The following is a 27,591-nucleotide window of genomic DNA, read 5'->3' as shown; positions in this document are numbered from 1 at the left end:
CAGCCTCCAACTCCCTGGTTCAAGCGATTCTCCTGCCTCAGCCCCCCGAGTAGCTGGGATTGCAGGCACACGCCACCATGCCCAACTAATTTTTGTATTTTTAGTAGAGATGGTTTCACCATGTTGGCCAGGATGGTCTTGGTCGCCTGACCTCATGATCCACCCACCTCAGCCTCATTGTTTCCTAGACTCACCTTCTCACCCCCCAGATCAGAAAGGAAAAACTCTTCACAGGCTTCTAAATTTACAGAGACAACCATGCGTTCCAGGTGAATAGTGATGATTAATCTATAGGCCTTTAGTTCCCTATGTTTTCTGAGCCTAGAATTAAAACCGACTCTAGCATATAATAAGCCATCTTGGCCTTGTCCTTTACTTTTGTTTATGTGTATAGTTACTAAGTTTACTAAGTAGTTACTAAACCTAAGTTTCTGTATATAATTACCTGCACATTTCAGTGAAGCATGTTGGTGATGAAGTATTTATGATATACCTAGTGAAACTGAAATCACATGGTATACAATCAAGACTTGGACTTCACGAGTTTATTAGATAAATTCTTGTTCAAGGTCACTTTCTCTTTATTTTGCCTGCCCTGAGGTGCGGAGATGAGAAGGATGTAGATTGTGTTTCCAGAAAGAATAGTTTCTTTTGCTGAATGTAACATCCTTTGATTATTTCTTTTCCCTTTCCTAGGGGAAAGTGGTGTCTAAGAATTCCAGTTTACTTCCCTGTTAGATAACACACAATATATGTTATTCCTAATGTAGAAGAAGTTGGTTCTTAATTAGAGACACTCACCAAAAAGGGACTTAAAAACTAGCAGCTAATAGGTATCAGGAGCATTATTTTCATATGCCATCAGCAGGTCAGAAATGGCCATCAGTGTTACTTGGCAGTGCAGGCTTGGAACTCGGGCATGACTAGCAGTCATTTCATTGTCAGACCTATGGAAAGCAGCTCCTTTCTGCCTCCCAGACACAGTGGACAGTAGGGAGGGCTTAGCACAGAACTCTTCCCAACCTGGTTTTAGAATGACCCTCTTTTGAACGTGAATGCCCAGAAAGTTCCCTTCTAGTTCTAAGGTCATGATTTTCTTGCTGATTATAATGAGCACAGATGGGACTGGTTTGTCCGCTTTTTGTGTTTGTTAAGCAGCCTTGGTCTGACAGGATGTGGGTCTAGGGGCAGGAAGTGGCTTACTCTCAGAGGAAAAAGGAGCTATTTAGAAGGATTTGAGATTTCATTACATGTTCTTGAAATTATGGGGTGGCTATTATTCTGGACTCTCTCTATATATATTATATATATAAAATGTTACATAATATTTACCCTGGAATTGGGAAATACCTTTCAAAAGCTTAAAACCATTGGCATCTATTTGAAGATACTATTTTAGGAGTAATGTTAAAGAGCCAGAGCTACACAGATATTTTGGCAGCTGATTACCAGAAGTTGAGGGTCTCAGTTTCCGTAACCATTAAAAAAAGGTCATCAGATGAGGATAACCGTATACCTCGTATCGAGTACTCATTTGGAGTCACTCTACCAGTTATACTTCATCACTATTCTGATTGGTCTACTTAAAACATACGTTTATAGAACATAAAAATGTAACATCATGTAAATACGTGAAAAGTCAAAGTTACTAGGAAATTCGAAGCCCCCACTTCTGTGTCAATAGTCTGCCCTGTTAACATCTGCTGCACATTAAGAATTTAGCCTTGACATTTTAAGTTTAGCCTAATGGTGGTGCTGGAGGAAGTAGTAAGGAGAACAGTTTAGAAAAGGAGGTGTGAGTGGCATGTAGTGTTACTTTTCATCATTTAAATTACTCAAAAATTTCCTTAAAGTGCTTCTGGCTTCTCTGGGAAATGAGTTCCTGCTTCCCTGTGGCGTCAGGAGAATCGCAGGGTAGGAGACACGGCCCCTAGGATACGAGACACGGCCCCTAGGATACTGGACATGGGCTGGATGCTGCATTCGAGGGATAAACCATGTATGGTTCTTGTGCTTAAACAAGCAAAAACCTGGCCGGGCGCGGTGGCTAACACCTGTAATCCCAGTACTTTGGGAGGCCAAGGCGGGTGGATCACGAGGTCAGGAGATCGAGACCATCCTGGCTAACATGGTGAAACCCCATCTCTACTAAAAATACAAAAATTAGCCGGGCATGGTGGCGCATGCCTATAATCCTGGCTACTCGGGAGGCTGAGGCAGGAGAATCGCTTGAACCCGGGAGGTGGAGGTTGCAGTGTGCAGAGATTGTGCCACTGCATTCCAGCCTGGGCAACAAGAGTGAAACTCCGCCTCAAAAAAAAAAAAAAAAACCACGACAACAACCAAAAACCTAACTAGCCATAGTCAAGTAGAAGTATACAAATACTTCAGAAGAACTAAACTATAAGGTGTTTGTAAATATTTAGATGTGAATGAGTACAAGCAGAACGCATCATAAAAAATCATAACAAAAATTGATATTTGGTAAATTTTCCTTTCTGCCAGACTTGCTGGCAGTTAAAATTTGAAACAGTGACTGTACCGAAAGCCTTTTTATTCAGGTTAAAAGTTGTACTCCCATTTCCTAAAATAAGGACTGAACTGAGAAACTCCAGCTACAGCTGCTTGGTTTTCCACAGAGTTAAGTTGGCTCCTTAGATGCTGAAGTCTGTAGTTATGACTTTGCTTTCGTTAGTAATTGGCACCTCGGCAGGTACTAACCAATGAATGCCCTTTACACCTGGCAAGAAGGAATGGGTGGGGAGGCCAGATTGTTTCAATCTAAAGGGCACTACGTTTTGGTGGGTTATGTTTTTTGATAGACAGACACTGCCTACAGGCAACTAAGTCATTCCATTAACTGTCATTATCAATCCATGTGTAGCCAAACTTGAATTCCCCTGCTGGTTTAGCTTCCTGATGGGGAACAACAGCTGTCGCAACGCGCAGTGTCTGCAGCTCCATCGTGGGCCCCAGGACGTCCCACAGCAGCTAACACTGGTCTGTACTCGGGACTCTGCCACCTGGTCAGTGACTTTCTGTGCGTCATGTTCCTGGGAATAGTATGACTGTCCATGATTCCTAGGACAGCTAGAGGAATAACTGAGGACGAGGAGCTAGCACTTTGACCCCTGTGGGGAGTGCTGGTTACAGTGGTTATCAGGCTTGTGACAAGTGGACTCTTCTGAGTTCCAACACTGGATGATTTTATTATTCCTATTACTTAGGCAGTAAAAGACTAGTACATGTCCTGGTGTTATATAATTATATGAAAACTTATCAGAATGAGTTTTATAAGTAGTGTACCCATGTTTTTGTTATTGTGCTGCAGACAAAATGGGTGCGCTGAAATTTTACTGAATTATGTGACAATTTTTGTTACAATTTTTGCACTTTTTACAGGATTTGTGGAGCTTAGAGAGATGACTGGCCTTTCTTTGGCATCTGAACATTTTCCTGAGCCCGATAGACAAGCAGATTTTTTTTGTTTGTATGTTTGTTTTTGGAGACAGGGTTCTCCTCATGCCTGTAATCCCAGCACCCTGCCCAGTTCAAGACCAGCCTGGCTGGCAACATTGTGAAACCCCGTCTCCACCAAAAATACTAAAGTTAGCTGGGCATGGTGGTGCATGCCTGTAATCCCAGATACTCTGGAGGCTGAGGCAGGAGAATCGCTTGAACCCGGGAGGTGGAGGCTACAGTGAGCCGAGATTGTGCCACTGCACTCCAGCCTTGACAGAGCGAGACCCTGTCTCAAAAAAAATAAAAAAGACAGGGTTCTGTTACCCAGTGTGGTAGCGCAATCATGGCTCACTGCAGACTCGACCTCCTAGGCCCAAGTGATCTTCCCACATTGGCTTTCCAAAGTGCTAGGGTTACAGGAGTGGGCCACTGTGCCTGGCCAAGATTTCTTTGCCTTTGTGCTCACGTTCTTCTTTAACCTTAAAAGAAGAGGTTATATAAAATAATCGGGTATAATTTAAGGTACAGAAAGCTTGATAGGAGTAGCCGTGTTCTACATCTTCATCCATTGCATTTGCAGATATGCCTCAGGATTATTTTATTAGTACAATTTTTTTTTCTTTTTGAGACAGTCTCACTCTGTCACCCAGGTCCTGGAGTGCAGTGGTGCAATCTCGGCACACTGCAGCCTCCACCTCCCAGGTTCAAGCGATTGTCCTGCCTTAGGTCCCTGGTGGATCTGGGATTACGAATGTGCACCACCACACCCGGCTAATATTTTGTATTTTTAGTGGAGACAGGGTTTCACCATGTTGGCCTCAAGTGATCCGCCCGCCTCAGCCTCCTAAAGTGGTGGGATTATAGGCATGAGCCACCGTGCCCAGCCTAGCATGATGTATTTATACTGTTATTTCCACCTCCTAAAGGTCAGCAAGGACACTTAGCTCAAGAAGGCTGATGTTGAGAGAGAACACTTATCAGAACAGGGATCTCTGAGGAAAAAGGGAGCTTAAATGTGCGTCCCTGGAATTTCTTCTAGCCCTTCCTTTCCTCGGTGACATGGCCACTGCTCTGGGTGGGAATATTTAGAGAAGAGCCCTGACCAGTGGTGGTGATGTCTTTGCCAAGTATACTGTCAGGTCATTGTCATAAATTGATAATATATATAGAGAGAGAGACTTCATTTAATAGAAAATATTTTAAGGACCACCTTGCTATTTTACTTCTCTAATAATGTTTTGAATATTTTGATAGATACCTTTAGCAACATAGTGGTTCTCATCTCAGCCCTCTCCTTGAAAGGATGTTATTTATAACAGGGTGGTTTCTGGATTGCCTTTCTGGAGTAAAACTTGGGCATTCTAACCATATGCTTGCTGGAAACCATAATAATGTAAAATGTAGTCATTGGGTTTTCAGTTGCAACTACATTGATATAATTTTGTATATAAAACAGTTTGTTACTGGGAGCAGCATTGTTCATGTAAGAAAGAAGTTCGCTATGTATAATACATGGAAACAAAGTTACATTTTCAATGTTAGCCATTACTGTGACACTCTAAAAAAGGTTGGTGATGGGGAGAAAGAAGAGCTTAAAAAAACCCACAAACAATTCACTTGCCTCTTGGGCTTTTCTGCTTTGCCTGCCTTGACTGAATTAGAGTATCTGCATTTCTGCACTAAGCTGGTTAAGGTTTGCTAAGTCAATGGTAATGTTTTACAGAGCTTGGCTATTTGTTAGCCAGTATTTGTGGAAAACGACCACTGTCTGTCATAGCTAGTGCTATAATTTATTCAGTTGGCATATTGTTCATGGAGACAGTGAGATAAGGGGATCAGGATCCAGAGAGACTACTAAAATATGTGAGTCCATCTGTTGTGATCTGAGGTTTCATTAGAGAAAACCTGTCTGCTAGTACAATGAATGGAGACTTAGTAAGGATGTTTTTATATAAAGGATTATAAATCAGCAAAGGTAAATACATTAATCTTTGCCAAACAGGTCATGTCCTTTTGCATTTTCCTGATGGCAGGTTCTGCCCCCTGCCGCCCGGGCACTGTTGGTCACAGCATGGCCTTGGCATCAGCTGTGAGCTGGTAAACATGGAAATGTAGGCCCCTCCCAACCTGAGTCAGACCCTTAGCCTGGGGTCCAGGAAACTGTTTTAACAAGCTCCCGGGTGATTTTTTTCAAGTTTGAGCGCCTGGAGGGCCTGTGGATGGATGCATATAAGGTACAGCTGGCCATATGTCTTAAATGACTTCAAAGGGGTGTGAGCGAGGCCTCCTCTTCCCACACCAGACTTCATGAACCATGCCTGGTATTGTCATGTTTTTGTGAGCAGCCATGAATAGGGCTGGGGGAGAGAGATGTTCAGCCAAGAAAGTCTAAAATAGAATGTTCAGTTATAACAAAACAAATTTTTGTAATTAGAGTGCTGGGTTGTGCTCAGCATCATTGGAGTTAAATGTGGAGCAGTGGCTCACACCTGTAATCCCAGCACTTTGAGAAGCTGAGGTGGGCGGATCCCTTGAGGTCAGGAGTTCGAGACCACCCTGGGCAACATGGTGAAACTCCATCTCTACAAAAAATAGAAAAATTAGCCGGCTGTGGTGGCGGGTGCCTGTGGTCCCAGCTAAGGAGGCTAAGGTGGGAGAATCTCTTGAACCCTGGAGGCAGAGGTTGCAGTGAGCTGAGATTGCACCACTGCACTCCAGCCTGGGCAACAGAGTGAGACCCTTTCTCAAAAAAAAAAAAAGAAAAAAGAAAAAGTGGAGCAGCAAACTAAGTCCCTCTTCCATTGAGGGAGGTTTCTGAAGCAAAGCTGAGCCGGCCTCTCAGCTCTGCCCTGGTGGGGCACCCCATAGCACCCAGAAGCAGTGAGGGCTAAGGCGGCAGAGCGCAGCATGGCCATGCATGATTGGAGCGCCGCTACTGCGTTCATGTCAGTTTGGCAGCTGGCAACTTCTAAGAACATAGAATATTTTCATTTAGAACTTAAAAACAGTAAACCCAAAAAGTTTAGTTTTTAAAAATTCACTTTTGTTTCTCCCTAAAGATTTTTATTCTTTTGAAAATGACCACAGTCTAGTTTGAATGCCATTGTTTTTCAGCTGTTTCTTATTTGCAATTGCTAAAAGCAACAAGGAGCAAGTTAAATGTCCATCACCTGAATGGGTAGACAGAAGTGACAGCCACACAATGGAATATTCCTGGGCAGTAAAAAAGAATGAAGTGCTGGTACATGCTACAACGTGAATAACCCTTTTAAACATTATGCTAAGTCATGGGATTCAGTCACAAAAGACTGCATATTATAAAATTCTGTCTCTCTGAAATGTCCAGAATAGGCCAGTCCTTAGAGACAGTAAGTAGATTGGTGGTTTCCAGGGGCTGAGGGATCAGGAGGAATGGGGAGTGACTGCCAGTGGCCATGGAGTTTCTTTTTGGGCTGACGAACTATTCCAAAACTAGATAGCAGTGTCAGTTGCATAACAATATACTAAAAACCACTGAATTACACATTTTACATGGGTAAATTTTATGGTAACTTGTATTTCAATAGCTGCTATTTAAAGTACATAGTGACTCAGCATGAAAGGAAAAATACAGTTTTGTCTCTATAATTACCCAATTAAGTGAACCAAAATAGCAGCTGCAAAGTTTTTAATTCATTTATCATTGGTTGTAAGAATTTTCCCTATCATACTCCCGTTTGTGGGAGAAAATTTACTGTATCTACTTCCTATCAGAGCATTTCTAAGTATTTGAAAGGTCTTATCCAAATATTTGAAAGCTGTTAAAAGTTGCTGAAGTGGCACCTTCGGAAGAGGGCTGGAATGTTGGAAAACAGCGTTGACATTTTAAATGATATGGAAGGTCAAGCTCACGATGTAATCTTGGTGGTGGCTGGATGGCCCTACTCAGACTGGTTTTTGAGTAAATGGCAGGTGTGATAATACAGGGATTAATCTGTTATCACTGAATCCACTGCCTGAAATTCAGACATTCAAATGCTCCCATTTGAATTTCCCTTTCCTATTTTACATGGTTTTCCTGATTTTTGAGTACATAAAAAAATTATTGCAAACTTTTTTCCTGCAGTGTTCTGGCCACTGAAATTAAATCTGGTTCTTTTGTCTAAGACTCAAGGGTTGCTCTCCTGTAATGTTTGTGGAGGAACTGATACTGGACTTTTCCCTCCTGTCTTGGGCTTTTATTACAGTTTGAATTTATGCTGTAACAAGTGTGATTGTAAAGGTAATCTTAAACTAAGTTTAAAATATTCAGAGGAAATGGATGCTTCCCAAAGGAAAAATTGCATACCTATATTTATTTACCAAAATGAGGAAAATACCTGGGAAATAATTTGGCCGAATATTCAGCAATTATATTCATAGATTAGAAGCAAAATACAAAATGTAATTGTCAACTTGGTATCTTTTTCATTCCTTAGACTCTTAGAAGGCATTTTAAGATGGCATTTTGATAAAATTAAACTGGGAAGATTCAGAAATCATGTTTTCCCAACTATATTCTGAAAAATGCTAGTTCCCTGGGATGCTCCCTGGAAATAACCTGTGGGCAGAAAAATCTGTGAAGTGGAGACTGTGGCCCTGTCTTGGGCTGCCACTGTTGGCATCAACGTGGCAGACAGGCAACAGCCTTTCAGCTAAAGAAGGAAGAAACAGAAAACCCCACCTTAACCGCTGCAGAGTTACGTGACCTCCAAACACTGCCCCCCACAGCATATCCCCATTTTTGTCCCTTTCCCTTTCAAAGCCAAATAATTTCAAAGAGAACTACATAGCTGCTGGCTTGGGATGGTGTCAAAAGCCAGGCAAGATGATTTTAAGTCATAGAATGATCGAGCTGGAAGATGCTCACAGATTAAATGGTCTCCAGCCACTCGGTATCAGCAGCAAGGGAGAGGAATAGGGTTGACCTGAGTGAGGCTGGGGCCACCCCTGCCGCCAGGCCTGTGTGCCAGGCTCAGGTGCTCCAGGGAATGAGCAAAGAGGATGTTGGGTTTATTTTGTTTTAGTAAGGCGAATTGTTAATGAGTTTATTTAAAAACAAAGCAGCTTGGGGTTTAATACCTTGCACGTTCGTTGCATTGGGGTGGTAACACCTGTGCTGTCGTGTGTCTGCCTGGAGGGGTACTTTTCCTCTTGGGAAAGCGAACACAGGTGTGTTGTCCCTTCTCCGTGAAAACACTCTACTTGGTGGCCTTGAATAGCATTCTAGTGGGTTACTTTTCTCCTAGTGGTCAGACAGTATTTATTGGACCTCTGGTTCCATTGGCATGTGTCCCCTAAGAAGGGAGACCCTTCAGGGGGTACTTATACCTCTACTGTCCGATGGCACTGGCTGTGTCACACCTGGCCTGTGGGCTTTGAACCTAGCGTTTCAGAGTGGGAAAAGGCCTCAAGCCATCTAGTCCAAACTCTACCTGCAGATCAGGTAACTGATGCCCAGTGGCAGGAAGTCATCAGCTAGGGGTCCTCAGATTACAGAGCTAGCTCTCAAACCCAGGCCTTCTGCCTCCCGTGTCTTGCCTTCCAGTGATTCCCAAATTTGGCCTCCTCAAAGTCACTTGTGGAAGTGACAGCTTCCTGGGCTGAGGGTGTTTGAAAAGCTTCTGTGGGGATTCTGATGGTGAGGCTGATGTGGGAAGCACTATGGTGTGTGATCACTGTTTGAGGCACACCCATCTTCATTAATGTGTAAGCCACTCAGGGATAGGGAGGGCTAATGCCTCTCTGTACTCACAGTGCCCATCATGGTGCCTGGCACACCTTGCAGTAGTTAATTGGTATTTGTGGATCGAATGAACATGTTAGGTGCCCACTAGCAAGGGTTGGTCCTGTAGTCTGTGGCCATGGAACATTAGAAGAATAAAGCTACTGTGGTTCATCCTGTAGTATAGTAAGTTCGAGCTGAGCTAACCTGTAATAACACAAATATAATTTTTTGTTTAAAGTTTTTAAAAGTTAGAGACTGGTTCTTGCTATGTTGCCCAGGGTAGTCTCAAACTCCTTGCCTTGAGATCCTCCTGCCTTGGCTCCCCAGAGTCCTGCGATTACAGGCCTGAGCCATTATACCTGGCCAACAAACAGAATTATTTATTTATTTATTTATTTATTTTTTGCAATGGAGTCTCACCCTGTCACCCAGGCTGGAGTGCAGTGGCGCGATCTTGGCTCACTGCAACCTCCGCCTCCCAGGTTCAAGCGATTCTCTCTCCTCAGCCTCCTGAGTAGCTGGGATTACAGGTGTGTGCCACCACATTTGGCTAATTTTTGTATTTTTAGTAGAGATGGGGTTTTACCATGTTGGCCAGGGCTGGTCTTGAACTCCTGGCATCAAGTGATCTGCCTGCCTGGGCCCCCCAAAGTGCTGTGATTACAGGTGTGAGCCACTGCGCCTGGCCTAGAATTTTTTAAAGAGTAGGTTATTAAGCAAAGGGAGAGTAGAAACAGTATTGGTTTTTCATTAGCTTCATCTGTACCGTCAACCACATGGTTCTTTTTGTCTCGGGAGTGGTACAGGAGTAAAGTTAAACTTAAATCACCACCACCACCCCCAAGCAAAGCATTACTTTAAAAAGTTTTTAATATTTTGGCAAACCTGAGAGAAATATTGCCCTTTTTTGGGTAGATCTTAGATGACTAACTGCTTACTATACACACACCTGTACCACACATGTGATTGCGTTGCCCTCACTGAACATGGTTTTTGATAACAGTGTGTAATCTGGGGGGAATTACTAAGACAAAAACTGCAGACCACGTGCTCTTTTTCTCCAGTCTGCACATAGTTTGGATATGTGTGGTGGTATGTTTAAGCCCATGGACTTGAGTTTTTTGTGGGACAATCCTTGTGTGTATCAGAATCACACAGTCCCGGTACCACCTTATTCCTCTGGCATTATTGAAGATACAAGAACCAGTTAGCATTCAAATATGTTGAGTTCACTAAAGACAGTTGCTGATGAGGGAAACCTAACACCCTGATAATAAAATGGAAAGTTGGGATTTAGATGTGTTTTCTCAATTGCTGAAGCCTGGTGGTGCTGGTGGTAGTGCTGGTGGTGGTTTTGAGTCTCGCTGTATCGCCCAGGCTGGAGTGCAGTGGCACGATCTTGCTCACTGCAACCTCTGCCTCCCAGGTTCAAGCAATTCTCCTGCCTCAGCCTCCCAAGAAGCTGGGACTATGTACGGGCATGTGGCACCACGCGCGGCTAATTTTTGTATTTTAGGTAGAGACGGGGCTTCACTATGTTGGCCAGGCTGGTCTCAAATGCCTGACCTCAAGTGAGCCACCCGCCTTGGCCTCCCAAAGTGCTAGGATTACAGGCGTGAACCACTGCATCTGGCCCCAAAGTCTGTTTTTTTTCCCCAAGCCCTTGGATAAGCAGACAAAGTATGCATGTAAATGGTCCTGTCATCTCAGTGAATGTCTCATTTTAAACTTTGGTGAAAGCTTATGCTGTATTGTAGCACATTATTTTATCTATAACATTGAAAATAATTGTATTTCTAAACATGGAACTGTTTATCATGCAGTAGGGTAAGGCAGTGCCATGCTGTGGTCCTTAATCTGGGGAGGATCTCCTCCCTTTTCCCCATAGAGCATTTGGAAATGTGTGTGTGGATGGGGTTGCTTTTAGATGTTCCAGTGACTGGGGACACTCAGTCATTGGATGGCTTAAGGATGCTAAACGTTCCTGAGTGCTTGGGATAGTCTTACAGAATGAATACTTGTGCTGTCCAGAATGACAAGAGCACCCCCAGTGGGAAACACTAGTAGGGTAATGACTAATCAAGTAACAGACACGCCCTTTAACTTAAAGCAGCTCATTAACATAGCATTCATTTACCTGTTTAGATTTTGAGTATCTTCTCTTCAATCTCTATGTAAAGATATAGATTGTAGAGCCTATGTATGAATATATACATATATTAAAATTGTGATTCTAAGAAGGGGTTCTTAAGGTTCTGGTGTGTCCCCAAATCAGAACTGGAAATTATTCCTTTTAACAGGGCCAGTGGATTCCTATTGCTGGTCCCAGTTTTATTACTGCAGTGCCAGAACATTATTTTTATTTCTATTTTTTTAAAAGAGGATCTCACTCTTTCATTCAGGCTGGAGTGCAGTGGCTCGATCATAGCTCACTGCACTCCAGCCTGAATGATTTTTTGTAGAGAGATGGGGTCTTGACTTGTTGCCCAGGCTGGTCTCAAATTCCTGGACTCAAGTGATCTGCCTGCCTTGGTTTCCCACAGTGCTGGGATTACAGGCGTGAGCCAATGGGCCTGGCCTCCCTGATCTTTAGACTTGGCAATCATTGTTTGAGGTTGTGTACCATAGGGAATGATTGCCCATGGGTGTTGGAGCATAGGTAAAAAATTTTGTGGAATGATCGGACCAGCTAAGACTTGGCATTGTGTTGGAGGTGTTGGTGCTCTGATGAAGTCCTTTTGATAGGAGGTGTAGATTTGTTGACTCATGCAGACCTTCTCAGTAGCTTACTTTTTTTTTTTTTTTTTTTTTTTGAGACAGAGTCTTGCCCTGTTGCCCAGGCTGGAATGCAGTGGCCCGATCTCGGCTCACTGCAAGCTCTGCCTCCCGGGTTCACGTCATTCTTCTGCCTCAGCCTCCCGGGTAGCTGGGACTACAGGCGCCCGCCACCACACCTGGCTAATTTTTTGTATTTTTAGTAGAGATGGGGTTTCACCATGTTAGCCAGGATGATCTTGATCTCCTGACCTCATGATCCGCCTGCCTCAGCCTCCCAAAGTGCTGGGATTACAGGTGTGAGCCACCGTGCCCAGCCAATTTTTAAGTTCACTTTCTACACACTACTGGGTTGTTACAACCAACCTCAGTAAAAGTATCCGTTTTACAAGTTACTTGCTTTTTCAGGCCAGGCACAGTGGCTCACATATATAATCCCAGCACTTTGGGAGGCCAAGGCGGGCGAATCACTAGAGGTCAGGAGTTCGAGACCAGCCTGGCCAACATGGTGAAACCCTGTCTCTACTCAAATTACAAAATTTAGCTGGGTGTAGTGGCTGGCACCTGTAATCCCAGCTGCTTGGGAGGCCGAGGCAGGAGAATCGTTTGAACCCAGGAGGCAGAGGTTGCAGTGAGCTGAGATGGTGCCACTGCACTCCAACCTGGGCGACAGAGTGAGACTCCATCTCAAAAAAAGAAAACAAGTTACTTTTTCAAAGGGTTGTGTGAACTTTCAGTCAGATATGAAACTGTTCCAGAACCAAAAATAAGTTATTCTAAATTCCTGCTAATCGGTTTGCAAAATGCTTAATATCTTTTTAATGTTAATTATTAGCTTTGGTTTCAGGAGATGTCATTTTCACACTGTCTTCAAACTTAGAAGAGACTCAGGTTTAGAATTTGGAGTCTGGGCCGGGCACGGTGGCTCATGCCTGTAATACATCCCAGCACTTTGGGAGGCTGAGGCGGGGGGACGACAAGGTCAGGAGATCGAGACCATCCTGGCTAACACGTTGAAACCCTGTCTCTACTAAAAATACAAAAAATTAGCTGGGTGTGGTGGTGGGCACCTGTAGTCCCAGCTACTCGGGAGGCTAAGGCAGGAGAATGGCATGAACCCGGGAGGTGGAGCTTGCAGTGAGCCAAGATCACACCACTGAACTCCAGCCTGGGTGACAGACTCCGTCTCAAAAAAAAAAAAAAATTGGAGTCTGAAATCTCATGTGCATGGACTCTGGTCATTTGTCTTTGTCCTAACCAGGTAGTGGCCTTCAGTTCTAATTGTACTTGGGGTTCCCACTTCTGAACCAGTAGATAGCAGAGAAAGAAAGGCGGCATACCCAGGGTCCTGCATTTGTGAGCAAACGCCCCTCCACTTTAGTTTTGAGTGTGTTATGTCATTGTTGGCTTCTGTGTATGTAGCTGGAGCTACATTTGTTATTGAGATATTTGACTTGGGGCTGGTTTTCCCATCTCTAATACATGCCCTCGGAACCACAATTGAGAGAAATGCGTGCTTTATTTTATGCTTCATAACAGCCATTTTGTGATTTTAAAAAATTATCAGCAGGAAATGAAAGAAAAGTAGGTTTTTATATTTTAGTATGATTAAAGACTTTAAAACATGTCTCGTTGCCTCTCAGTAAACTTGAGTTCTTTAACTTCTGGACTTGGGATTGTGGAGAAAACTTTTAAAACAAGATCTGGAAAACGATACTACTTTACTTGTTATACCAGTCAGGGAGCCTTTAAGGCATATTGGATGTATATCAGAGGATCTCTCAATCATAATCATCACAGTCTTAAATGTTATTGGGACGGGGGTGGGAGCAGGTGGGGAGACTAATTATGTTCCTGAAGTAGGAAGTGACATTTGGTGAGTGCTTAATATTTCTAGTTCCCTGGCTGGATAACGAAACCTCTGTCGCCAAATACTGGCACAGGTAATACATCCTTATTACATTTACACCCGTGTTAGGAAGAATCCGGGATAGGTATCTCTCCAGCTTCTGTATATTTCACTTGAAAAATAGTGAGAAGCAAGCATTTCTTAATATTAAGCATTATAGTCGCTATGTGGCTCTGCTGTTTTCTTTGGGACAGTGACATGAAGTAGCCAGATTTGAGTGTTTTTCATATGCTTTAGTAAATTTGGGTTTTCTCAAGTGATAAATTTGAAAACTGCCTTGATGTAAGTGGGTTGTTTTGTTGTTGTTGCTGTGTGTTTTTTTTTTTGTTTGTTTTGAGATGGAGTCTTGCTCCGTTGCCCAGGCTGGAGTGCAGTGGCACAATCTTGGCTCACTGCAACCTCCGCCTCCTGGGTTCAAGCGATTCTCCTGCCTCAGCTTCCTGAGTAGCTGGGACTACAGGCGTGCGCCACCATGCCCAGCTAATTTTGTATTTTTAATAGAGATAGGGCTTCACCATGTTGGCCAGGCTGGTCTTGAAGTCCTTACCTCAAGTGGTCCACCTGCCTCGGTCTCCCGAAGTGCTGGGATTACAGGTGTGAGTCAGTGCGCCCGACAGTGTTTAGTTTTTTTAAAACAACTACATGGCAACATTAGAAATATTTTAAGGCCCTCCCATCTCCACCTCCTCAATTCTGTGTCTCACCATCCTCATACTATTCCCATTTTTACATTTTGTTTTCATCTCTTGTCTAAATAGATCTCACATTTGCATTGAGAGAGTGTTGCTTGTCATATTTTTGATTTCAGAAGCAATCTGCCCAGTTTCTACCATTTTCATAGTTATAATTTAATATCACTACATAATCCATTTTTTATGTGTCTTTGGACATTTCACCATTTCTCTCTCACTGTGGTTTCTAAGGTTGATTCAAACCTTCTGGTTCAAAGCTCTTTCTCTCTTCCCTTCTCTGACTTTCTTGGTGCCTTGGGAGCCCTCCTGCCTCCCTTGGCTGTCGTAAGGCTCATATGAGACGGTGCTTGGAAAAATAGGTTAAAGTATTGTTTTAACAAAAAAGAAAAAAACTGCTTAGGTTGGGCAAGGTGGCCCATGCCTGTAATCTCAGCACTATGGGAGGCTGAGATGGGAGGCTTGCTTGAGCTTAGGAGCTCAAGACCAGCCTAGGCGACATAGTGAGACCCCATCTCTACAAAAAGTAAAAAACAAAACGAGCTAGGCATGGTGGCACCTATAGTGCCAGCTACTCAAGAGGCTGAGGTGGGAGGCGTTCATGTGAGCCTGGGAGGTCATGACTGTAGTGAGCTGTGATCGCGCCACTGCAGTCCAGCTTGGGTGACAGAGCAAGACCCTGTCTCAAAGAAAAGAGAAAAACTGCTTAGACCTAAGTGTCAGTGTGCTTTATTAAAGCAAAGAGGCTGCGTTTGGTTCGCACTGTGCGCCTGCTGAGGTGTCCCCAGCCATCTGCAGTCAGGAGTGGTGTATGGCTTCCTGACTAGCACAGGAACTGATGTCAGGCATGTGCTGTCGCCACACTGAGGAGCAGCTTATGTAGAAGGTGCAGGAGGTTATTAGAAGAAAAGAATACTCAGTTAAGCATAATTTGTTTCATTCTGTTTTTCAGATCAATGTCCGAGTTACCACCATGGATGCAGAGCTGGAGTTTGCAATCCAGCCAAATACAACTGGAAAACAGCTTTTTGATCAGGTTGGTCTCTGAACTTGAGAGTTAACTCCACCTACAAAAAAAAAAAAAACTGTTTTGCAACATTTCAGTTGTTTTGTTTGCGAAGCATATTATCTTGTTTTACTCACTTGAGGTAATAGATGAGAAGGATCTTTTAAAAGGTGAAAGTATTTCATGATAGCATTTTAAAACGCATTAACAGACATGTATATCATGCCTAGGAGGTGTATGAAAGCACACAGCTGTCTGTTGTATAAAGTCAGGCGGATTCAGTGTGTTACCAGGCATGGAAGCAAAGGACTGAAAAGAGAGTGATTGTGCTTGTCAGTGTAAGGAGGTGCTGGCCTGTGTGTCTCTCACCCTGTATTAGAGAAGCGGCTTCCTACCCTCAGCTGCCTCCACCTCCAGAGTAGAACCCCTCTCACTGCGTGGATGAGTGAACCTTAGTTGTCTCAGTTGCTGCAGCTTCTCACTTCTAAGTGACCGTACCTGAACATCTATGAAAAGAAGAAATGAAGATTTAGAGAAATAATCCACTTCTTAAAATTGGAAGATTTTTTAAATCAAGTATTTATTAGTGATATTACTACTTACTTATTAAATACTTTTTTCCCCAATAATAGCTGCTCCAAATACAGTTTTTTTTTTTCTTTGAGACTGAATCTCACTCTGTTGCCCAGGCTGGAGTGCAGTGGTGCAATCTCAGCTCACTGCAACCTCTGTCTCACAGGTTCAAGCAATTCTTCTGCATCAACTCCCTGAATAGCTGGGATTACAGGCACGCACTACCACGCCCTGCTAATTTTTGTATTTTTAATAGAGACAGGATTTCGCCATGTTTGCCAGGCTAGTCTCGAACTCCTGAATTCAAGTGATCCACCTGCCTTGGCCTCCCAAAGTGCTGGGATTACAGGTGTTAGCCACCACGCTCAGCTTACAGCCTTCCCCCATCCCTTTTGGGTGAGTGGGAAGAGGGGAAGAACAGGTCAGTCCTGGGAATTTAATAAACAGATTTCTAGAGCTTTAGGGAGCCTCTGGCCTCCCTGCACCCTTCAGATGAAGAAACAGGCCCAGATCAGGAGTTAATTTGGAATTTTAGGATTTACTTTAAGCAAATGTTCTGTATACCTGAGTTGTCATTTCTAATGTATTCAACCTTCTCTGGCATTAAATATGATAGAAGCCATGTATTTGAAGGATGGTAGCATTTTTTTAAGTTTAACATTATATATCATGGGATTTTAAATTACACATCTATGTATATGTAAATAGTCGAACTTGTCTGGGACTCAGTTTAGATGATGTTCAACAAGTGTCCACGGCAAGTTCGACTATCACTGCTTTTCTGTTTCCAAGACACTCATGAGACTAAGCAGCTCAGGACTCCTCTGTAATGCACAAAAGAGACTTGAAAATGTGAAATCCTTGCTGTGACCTAGGGTCGGGATTCTACCTTCGCTGTATCAGAATGTCCCATTTCTGGAGGCCTATAAGATGCAGGTTCCTCTGGGCACCCCTGTGCATTGACACCCTTCCGTCCCAGAAGTCTGCCTTGCCTGTTTCCCTGCCTTTCCTAGGATTTCTTTGTCCCTGTTCCTAGTAAGTCAGACCCCTGGGCCAGCTGGCTGAGAGGCAGAGGCAGGCAGCCAGAGGAGGCTCAGGTGTGGCACTGGATGCTTTAGTCTTCCGCATGAGCACACCTGACAGGCAGCGATGCACCCACCGCACTGTTCCCTGGGGGGCTGTGGGCTCCCATGGTTCCGTGTGTGCTGGCCATAACCCGCCCTGCTGAGTTTCATGCAGGAGAGCATCCTGGAGTACAAAGGAGTAGGAGTGAGATTTTCTAAGATTTGAAGGTAGAACCCTGAATCTGCTCAAATTTATGTTAAAAATAAGTCGTTCATGGCTTTGAGATAATAGCCTCGGTTAGTAACAAGTTATTTGAGTGCAAAAAAAGGTGTTGCCCAGTGGTTGGACTGAGCAGATGTCCTGGTTTCCTGGGGACTCTGCTAGACCATGTGATGAACGACAGCCAAAAGCTGTTGCCCTTTTGAGTGAGTTTCTCATGACTGTTGGGTCTCTCTCTCTCTTACGCAGGTGGTGAAGACTATCGGCCTCCGGGAAGTGTGGTACTTTGGCCTCCAGTATATGGATAATAAAGGATTTCCTACCTGGCTGAAGCTGGATAAGAAGGTAAGTCAGGATTAACTATTTACAGGCTGTGGATTGGGTGTTGGTCTGCTTCGTCGATAAGGAAACTGGAGCAACTCACCCTGTCTTTTGTTTTCTGTTCCTTTTTGTTTGTGTAAGAGTTTTTTTACAGACAAAAAGGTTGCAAGTTTCCAGTAAATGGGGATATCGATTGGAAATCAGATCTGGCATTTCTCCATACTGCTCACTCATTGGAGCATATGATGGTTAATTGCATAGCTTTTAGTTGACCTTAGTTTTTTCAATGAGATTGTTAATCTTATAAACTGTGAATCATCTACCATCTTGTAAGAACCTGTTATTGCTTTGTTTGAACCTGTGACGGATTATCTTCCAACTTTTAAAGATTGGATAATTCCATTAACCAACCGTAAAGAAAAGTAGTAAGATAAACATTTTTTCTTCAAACTCTGAAAATTATCCTGTTTTTTGAAACCCCCACTGTCCTCCCAAGTCACAGCAACAAGTTAAAAAGATGATGGGAGGTGGGGAAGAGTGGAGGAGCAGGAGGAATTCTTAACCGTAAGTTTTGGGGTCCAGGACCCGATTGGCATGTGGCCAGATTCCAGGTCACTGGGGTCATTTCCCAATTTGAGTTCTCTAGAATTGATAGCATCATCCCATGAGGACTGGGGCTTAGAGAGGCAGTAGCTTTGATTTCCAGCTGAGCACAAGAGTGTGATAGTACTTGTTTGTTTGTTTTTTTTTGTTGTTGTTTTGAGATGGAGTGTTGCTCTGTCGCCCAGGCTGGAGTGCAGTGGTGCGATCTTGGCTCACTGCAACCTCCACCTCCTGGGTTCAAGCAATTCTCCTGCCTCAGCGTCCCAAGTAGCTGGGACTACAGCTGCATGCCACCATGCCCGGCTAATTTTTTTGTATTTTTAGTAGAGATGAGGTTTCACCATGTTGGTCAGGCTGGTCTCGAACTCCTGACCTCGTGATCCGCCCACCTCAGCCTCCCAAAGTGCTGGGATTACAGGCATGAGCCACCATGCCCGGCCTGTTTTTTTGTTTTTGTTTGTTGTTGTTTTTTAAGAAGAGACAGGGTCTTGCTCTGTCACCCAGGCTGGAGTGCAGTGGTGCCGTCATAGCTCACTGCAGTCTCGAACTCCTGAGCTCCAGGGTTCCTCCTGCTCAGCTTCTTGAGTAACTGGGACTATAAGTATGCACCACCATCCCCAGCTAACTTTTTTTTTTTAAATGTTGTAGAGATGGGATCTCTTCTACATTGCCCAGGCTGGTCTCAAACTCCTGGGCTCAAGTGATCCTCCTGCCTTGGCCTCCCAAAGCACTGGGATTGTAGGCATGAGCCACCATGTCTGGCCTGTGATAGCACTTTTGACTAACCTTTTTTTGTCTGGAGTGCTAAAAAGATGACTTTAAGAATAAACATCTCCTGAAAACTGGCCTGAGGGCCCCATTGAGTCTTGGTTAGAAGCCTGTGTTGGGGACAGTGGGCCTTCGTCTTCCGGATTTGTGTGGAGAGTGTGGCTTGCTTTGTCCAGGTGTCTGCCCAGGAGGTCAGGAAGGAGAATCCCCTCCAGTTCAAGTTCCGGGCCAAGTTCTACCCTGAAGATGTGGCTGAGGAGCTCATCCAGGACATCACCCAGAAACTTTTCTTCCTCCAAGTGAAGGAGGGAATCCTTAGCGACGAGATCTACTGCCCCCCTGAGACTGCCGTGCTCTTGGGGTCTTACGCTGTGCAGGCTAAGTTTGGGGACTACAACAAAGAAGTACACAAGTCTGGGTACCTCAGCTCTGAGCGGCTGATCCCTCAAAGGTGAGCACAGGCTGACCCGGCCTGGGCAGGAGCAGTCATGCCGTCCTCGGCAGGGAGAAGTGATTGCCTTGGAAGCACAGTTTAAAAATACAAGGACTTCGCCAGTGTCAAGTGCTCCTTCACGCTAGTCATTAAGGCACTGACCAGCTACCTGAAACATAGCCAGGGAAGGCGAGCTGCCATTCCTCATGGAAACTAAAGCGTGGCCGTGTCCTGTGGGAACGCAGCAACATAGCAAACTTGTTGACCTGACTGCTTAGCTCCTCCTGGGGTGTGATAGGTTGGCCCCTGTGAAATCTGTTTTTATTTAGTAATGGTCACAAAAATTACCCCATTTGGAAGAAGAGGCCACTTAAAATACCTTCTTAGTTTTTCCAGCAGAACTAAGTTCTTGTTCAAAATGCTAAGTCTTCCAGATTAACTGTCATAAATAGAAATGCTACACATCAGGAAATAGAAACCAAAGCTCTTTGGGATTGATTGATTTGAATGGAAAGTAAGGGTTTGAATGTGGGTGGCAAGTGGGCCTCGTTCCTTGCCTGTCACATTCCTTAAGGATGACACTCCTGTTTCCTTTTGCATTCCAGAGTCATGGACCAGCACAAACTTACCAGGGACCAGTGGGAGGACCGGATCCAGGTGTGGCATGCGGAACACCGCGGGATGCTCAAGTGAGTGCTGTGCCCTGCTGTTGGGATCTGGCCATCTCCGTGCGCTCCAGCGTGTCTTTTCCTGTGACTCTAGTTAGTGCTTTAAAGGGCTCTGTGTCAGGCCTTGTGAAGACCTTGAGGGAACCGAGTTAAAAGTGGGGTTTTCTTAGGGAAGAGGTTTTTTGTTTTTTGTTTTTTGTTTTTTTTAAAAAAAAAAAAAAACACAGCCAGGTGTCTTGCCCGGGGAAAGAAGCAGTTTAGCTCAAGCCTTCAGGTTCTAAAAGCTTACACCCTCCCTTTGTAGAAAGTGTTATGTCTAAACTTCATCTTAGTCAGAGGGGCATTGTTCACCTGCAATCAGCATTATTCTGTCAAAGAGGTGCTGGTTTGCTCATTATATGAAGGTACTTGTCTTACAAGGTATATATAAATGAAAAAGGATCCCAAGTGAGAAATGCTGATGTCAGAGAACCTGGACGTGGGGCTATTAATGTAAGACATGGCCGGGCCACCTGATTCTGGGTGTTCTCATCATAGAGCCTCGTCTCTGGCCTAGTCTTGCGACCCTGCATTATTTCAGCTTCTGAAGTTTGTTTGAGGTTTGAGCCTCAGATTTTGTGCTTCAGGGTTTCCTGTCTGGCCCAAGTATCCTTTATGGAAGGAAGACAACTCAAAGCCTATGAGGAGGGTTGTGGGAGTCCCAGAAGACATGTGTGGGCAAGAGAAAAAGGAGGATTGTGCCGAGTGATAAAATTTAAAAACCTGTCAGAGAAACCAGTGTGACTCAGTTCTTCCTCAAAGTGTGGGGTTTGGTGGTGAGGCTCCAGGGCAGCATGGAGCCCACCCCAGGCATAGCTTCTGGGCTGTATGGGTCCCCTCCTCACCAGTCGGCTGCCCGGCCCCTGCCTGTCTGCACGCAGTACGCAGCGTTGAGCCCATCCTACACAAGGCGCCTTAATTTAAAAATAGTGGAAAGGTTTTACTGTTCTGGATATTGAGTGCTACCAGTGACTCTGCCTGTTTCACTCTCCCCAATTAGAGATAATGCTATGTTGGAATACCTGAAGATTGCTCAGGACCTGGAAATGTATGGAATCAACTATTTCGAGATAAAAAACAAGAAAGGAACAGACCTTTGGCTTGGAGTTGATGCCCTTGGGCTGAATATTTACGAGAAAGATGATAAGTGAGTTGAAGTTCACAGTTATCTTCAGTAGGTGGGTGGTGGGCCTGGAAAACAATGGCAAAATGGCAAATTTGTGGGTTATTTTTGAAGTATTTATTTAGTAACTTACTATCCCAAAGTAGGAATCTTTTTAAGGGCTTTTGGACTGCTGTGGCCCTCTCAAAGGATGGTCCAGAGGTGTGGGTTACCCTCTCTCATGGTGGGCAGGGCCAATAGTGGGTTCAGGCCTGATAGAGGAAGGCAGAATAGAGCAGAGGCTGCCTCTCCTCCCCCTGCCTCTGAGGTTCCACCCCAGCTGCCTGCAGGTACCAGCACATCCATCCATAGCTACTTCGCAGGCAGCCCAGCCAGTGCTCGACTCCTGGCTCCAGGTTTGTGCTAATCCAACCAAGAATATTGATGGTGTGATGAGAGACTTGAAAAGCTGTAAACAATAGCCTGTATGTGTAGACACTTGAGCTAAATGCTGGGAGTCTGCAGGAGATAACTTAATTGCCTCGCATTAGTTATGTTGTTTGTTGAGTGAGGGCCTGTAAGCAAGCTGGGTAGAGCAGCAGAGCCAGGCCTCTCCACAGGGACAGATAATCTCGCTTTCAGATACAGGGCATTTGCCTTCTTTCTGCTGAGGATAAACAGGGAAAGTCATCCTAGTTCATGAGGGCAAGTGTCCCATGGTGAGTCCGCAACATCAGCATAATCCTAGATTCTAGATTGATCTGATCAGAAGCCACCTAAATTTAAGAGGCAGAAGGAAACTACCTCTGGAAAGAGAAGGGAGAGGCTCCTGACTGCCTCCTGACTACCGTCTCTGCCCTGATTGTCCACAGTCAGCCTGACTGCTCTGCAGGGCTCCCCGGAACAAATCCTCTGATGGCCAGGTTCAGGGGCCTGGCAGAGAAGGTGCCAGGGCAAGAATGCTTCTGGGGTCTTTTTGCCAAGTCTTGCCTTTTGGCCTGGGTTCCTGCTTTCCACATAAACAGCAGAGTGGCCCAGAGTTCCTGGATGTACCTGGTTTCCTTCCCAGCCTCATGCCGTTCCTTGAAATGACAGCTCTCCCCATTTCCCACTTGAGGCTCACCCGTCTCATCTGTTCTCAGGTATTTCTGTTCTCAGCATCCCCACATTTCAGGTTCCCCAGAAACCCTCTCTGGAGTTCTCAAAGGGAGTGGTGCTGCTTTCCACAAATGACCTGCACATGAGTCCATCTCCATTTGCAGCCATGCGGATTCCTGCCAGACCCCAGGGCACAGATCTATTTCACTTGGGCAAGTCAGGGACTTATGCCAGCCGTGCCCAACCTCCTCTCACCTCTGGGGCACACGTGGTGATACTGCGCAGGGAGGGAGGCAGGCGCTGTCACAGGAGCTCCTCAGAGAACCTGGAAATGAGATATTGAGGACTCTTGGTTCGCTCCTACTCCAAGTGTGCTGGATGCAGCATTGGTAAAGAAGCACGGAAAAGCCAGGCACAGTGGCTCACACCTGGAATCCTAGCACTCTGGGAGGCCGAGGCAGGCGAACCCCTTGAGCTCAGGAGTCTCGACCAGCCTGGGGAACATGGCGAAACCCCGTCTCTACCAAAAATTTTAAAAATTAGCTGGCTATGGTGGTGCACGCCTGTGGTCTCAGTCACTCAGGAGGCTGAGGTGGGAGGATCACTTGAGCCTGGGAGGCAGAGGTTGTAGTAAGCCAAGATTGCGCCACTGCACTCTAGCCTGGGTTGACAGAGCGAGACCGTGTCTCAAAAAAAATTTTAAAGAAGTGGGGAAAGTGGGTAGATACAGGAACTTGCAACCAGGACACCGTCTTTCCGGGAGACCCTAGAGCTGAAGCCGTGGTTCTTAAGACAGCCATGCCAAGGAGCAGTGCACAAAGTCCTCGTGGGAACGCATGTGGGAAACTGCCTCTGCCTTGGAAATCTCTTGAATGACCAGATTTTGTAACGTGGCCAGGCCAGGGCTGTCCAAACAGGTTTTTCAACCTGCAGGAAAACAGCCATGGGCAGGAACTTGCTGTTGTCAGCTTGTAACTGCCCCAGCCCACGTAAGTGTCCATTTCTTCCAAGTAAAAATGGGAGCCGTGTGCCCTATTTAGTACTGTTTTTGCTCTCTGCTCCCCCTCCCCCACCATTGAGTGGTGAACCTGGCAACTCTCTCAGATGGTTCTTTCCCCACAGAGCATGCTGGGGTGTTGGGCAGGCTCACTTTCTGCCTCTCTTCTCCCTGTTCCTGAAGGCACACCTCTCTCTTCATGAAAAAAGCATTTATGTAGATATTCAGTCATTTAATAGGCCCAAATTCTTTCCCTTTTGAACAAATATTGACAACTTGGTAGCAGCATAAGCAGGAGACTGTCCTGAAGTCTGAGGAGTGCTGAGAACTCGCCAGCTGTTGCGCTGTTACCTCTCTTGGTAGATCTAGGAGAATTAGATATGCCTGAAACATTGTTCAGGTGAGAAAGCTGATCTATTGAATATGGAAATTGAGCTCTAAGAGATTTATACTCTGCAAGTAAAGTCTCTATTAAAACACCCGTTTTAGTATTAAATAGGGTCTGGCTGGGAAATCTGTCTCTTGGTGTCCCCTTTTCATTGTACACATAACCATTAAGTGGGAGCATGTAGGACTATTTGTCATCTTTCTGTAAACCTTTAGCTTGGAATAGGTGGGAGTATAAAGAGGGCAAAAACAGGTAAGCGCCCTCCTGACAGGCATTGTAAGTTTGTGAACAGAGAAAGTTCAGTTTAGCTGGGTTACAATTTGAAACCTGACACTCTCAGACCAAAAACAAAGACTAGAGGAACCTGATCTTTAGTCCTGTAAAAGCACTTTTTTTCCCCTTAGCTTCATCCCTCTTTGGGCAGATTTCATCATAGAAGTACTTCTGTAGGTAGGAGTTTCTGGAAGTGCGCTAGATCCAGGGCTTCCACCTTAAAGGGAAAGGGTGCACGGGGAGCTTGGGGACTGAAACAGGAGCCACAGAACATGTCTCTTCTTTAAATTCTTTGCGGATAGGTACTCAGGGCTTCACTTGCTTTCTCACGTCTCTTTCCATATGCACTTCACTGTTAACACATTTCCAAGAAAACTGCAGGCATCCATATCCTTCCTCAAAATGAAAGTGCATATGATATACTAGAGGTTGGTTATGTTTTGTTCTTTTGATGTAAAATTTAAATACAATGAAATGTAATCTTAAGTGTTCATTTGTTGAGTTTTGACAAATAATGCCTGAAAAATGCAAAATCTTAAGACATAGAACATTATCATACTCAGCCACATATTTTGGATTTACGTTTTTTAATCATTCTTGCTTTTTTTTGAGATGGAATCTCACTGTGTCACCCAGGGTGGAGTGCAATGGCACAGTCTCGGCTTACTGTAACCTCTGCCTCCTGGGTTCAAGCGGTTCTCCTGCCTCAGCCTCCCGAGTAGCCAGGATTACAGGCACATGCCACCATTCCCAGCTAATTTTTGTATTTTTAGTAGAGACGGGGTTTCACTGTGTTGGCCAGGCTGGTCTCAAACTCCTGACTTCAAATGATCTGCCGACCTTGGCTTCCCAAAGTGCTGGGATTACAGGTGTAAGCCACCATGCCTGGCCCATTCTTGCATTTTAAAGTCATTTCAGGCTGGGCATGGTGGCTTATACCTGTAATCTCAGCACTTTGGGAGGCTAAAACAGGCAGATCCCTTGAGCTCGGGAGTTCAAGACCAGCCTGGGCAACGTGGCAAAACCCCGTCTCCACCAAAAGTACAAAAAATTAGCTGGGTGTGGTGGCGCATGCCTGTGGTCCTAGCTACTTGGGAGGCTGAGGTGGGAGGATCACTTGAGCCCGGGAGGCAGAGGCTGCAGTGAGCCAAGATTATGCCACTGCATTCTAGCCTGGGTGACAGAGTAAGACTCCATCTCAATTTAAAAAATATATATTATTTCAAACTTTAAAAAGATTCTAAAAATAGTACAAATAATTCCCATATACCCTTCACTTAGCTTCCTCAAACATTAACACCTTATGTAACCGTAGTCCAGATACCAAGATCAGAAAATTAACGTTAGTAGTCTCTAGACCTCATTCCCATTTTAATCAGTTGTCTCACTGATGTCCTATTTCTGCCCCGGGACCCTCTCTGGAGCCACACAGTTAGTTGTTAGACCTCCCTGTCTCCTTCGATGTGGGATAGTTCCAGTCTTTTTTTTGTCATGACCTTGGTATTTTTGAAGAGTACTGGCCATTGACTTTGGAAAGCCTTTCAGCTTGGATTATCTGATGTTTTCTCATTATTTGGAGTTTTACATTTTTGGTGAGAATAAAGTGCTGTTTTGCCCTTCCAGGGCCTCTTTCAAGGTGGCACATGTGGTCGGTATATCTTATCTTAGGTGATGCTAATTTTGATTATTAAGGTGGTGTCTGCCAGTTTTCTCCACTGTAAAATCACTATCCTTCCCTTTACAATTGGTCAGTATATTTGGGGGAGATAATTTTAAACTATGTAGATGTCCTAGTTCTAGCTACCATTGATGAGATTACTGTGGTATTTGAGAAATTGTGATTTTAAAAAACTTTTTACATGTATTAATTGGAATTCTGTAAGGAGCCAATTTCTGTTCTCCATTTATTCAGTTATATTAATATGGACTCATGGATATGTGTTTTGGTCTTTGGGTTATGATCTATGAGTATGTATCTTCTTGCTCAGGTTGTTTGAGATTTTGCCTTTAGGAGCACCTTGAAGTGTGAGCCCTGCGTTCTTTGCAGGCTTCCTTACTCTTTGGCTCCTCGAGATGCACCAGGTTCATCCTTTGTGTTCCCTGTTCTAGTCCTGGAATCAGCCATTTCTCCAAAGGCCTCTGTCTGGTCCCTGTTATTGGAGAATCACGCTTTTTTAATGTGTGGCCTAAGCAAAGACACTTACCAACCCTGTGGGCACCTTCTCTGTAGACCCTGTTCATGTCCTATATGTGATCTCTTAGGAAAAAGGAAATCCTTGGGCTTTAATTTTCCAACTTTGGTCAAGAATTAAAAGAAGTTCTTAAAGTGAGTCATAATTTTCATGTTTAATGTTTTTGTTTTGATACTGCAATTATGCTTGTGAGTGGCTATGAATTGTTATATGAGGTTTCAAAGTCCTAAGAGGACAAACTTTCTAGGCACACCAGAGAGCCAGATGCCTAAATTTTCTAAGGTCAGAACCTGTTTTGAGAGTCCTGTGTAGAGACAGGAGCCAGAGAGGATCCCAGCCCCTTGAAGTTTCAGGATGCGGCACGCTGGCTCACAGTGCTATGTGCTGTGTGCGGAGCCTCCAGAGCTTGGATCCTAGCTCCTCTGTTGGTGCCAGCAGGCTGCTCTTGTGTTTTGTGAGAAAGTGCTCCAGAAGCAACACATGCCTACCTGATGCCACTCTCACAGCCTTTCAATGTAAGGAGGACATAGGCTGACGTCGGTATCTGGAGTTCCCCTTTAATGCTCTGGAACCTGTAAAGAAAAGTACATCTCAAAGATAAAAGAACAAACTCATTGCATGTTTGTTTGAATGCCAGGTGTGTTTTTTTTTAATGGGGATTGGTGATTCTAGAGCATAGCACTGTAAAAGAAAGGATGTATACAAAAGCTTTGACATTTAGAACCATGGTCTGGCCAGTGCCCTGCCATCATTCCTGCAGGCACACCATGACTGACTGCGCTATTCCCCAGAAGGGCCATGTCAGGCTTACATGTTTGCCCTCAGCCTGCGGAGTCCACCCCACTGCCTTGATCTAGTTGATGTTGTCATAACGAAACCTGCATTGCTCGTCAGTATTGAAGCTGTTGGTAGGCCATAGATTGCTTGACCTTCCTGCTGCTTCTAAAATGAAGGTTTTTGTGGGATGTTGGAAAGGACTGTTTTGGAAGGCAGCATTGTTGGATGGTGGTTTTGAGGATTTGTTGTTACTTCCAGAATGGCATTATCCCTGGTAAAATGCGCTGGAAGAATAGTGTGGGAAGTGTCAGGTGAGCAGAGCAATGTGGTCTTGAAGTTACATGATGAACTTGGGAATGCTAATAAAAGCCAGAGTCTGGCCAGTCATGGCATTGCATTGGTTAAGTAGGGTTAGCCCTGTGGGGCCTTCATTAGGGCCGTTAGTTTGAAGGCTGTCCTGGAAGTTGGAGAGTGACATGGGAAGACGT

The 27,591-nt window shown here is 44.6% G+C and overlaps 1 protein-coding gene across 2 annotated transcripts in view; it reads left to right on the top strand.

Annotated features, from left to right (window-relative positions):
• The window catches only part of EZR (ezrin), a 53,243-nt gene that overhangs the window by 14,176 nt on the left and 11,476 nt on the right, over positions 1-27,591 (top strand). The window contains exons 3-7 of one of the 2 annotated variants that reach the window (XM_054490274.2): positions 15,534-15,617; positions 17,694-17,789; positions 19,313-19,587; positions 20,175-20,258; positions 21,277-21,423. In XM_054490274.2, coding sequence (XP_054346249.1) covers positions 15,534-15,617; positions 17,694-17,789; positions 19,313-19,587; positions 20,175-20,258; positions 21,277-21,423 — 686 coding nt within the window. Of the gene's footprint in view, positions 1-15,533; positions 15,618-17,693; positions 17,790-19,312; positions 19,588-20,174; positions 20,259-21,276; positions 21,424-27,591 lie in introns of those variants that run through there. The other variant, XM_054490276.2, reaches the window with a different exon arrangement.

This window comes from Pongo pygmaeus, chromosome 5 (genome assembly GCF_028885625.2).
Source record: "Pongo pygmaeus isolate AG05252 chromosome 5, NHGRI_mPonPyg2-v2.0_pri, whole genome shotgun sequence".
Lineage (NCBI taxonomy): Eukaryota > Metazoa > Chordata > Mammalia > Primates > Hominidae > Pongo > Pongo pygmaeus.
This window is presented reverse-complemented; position numbering and strand designations above follow the sequence as displayed.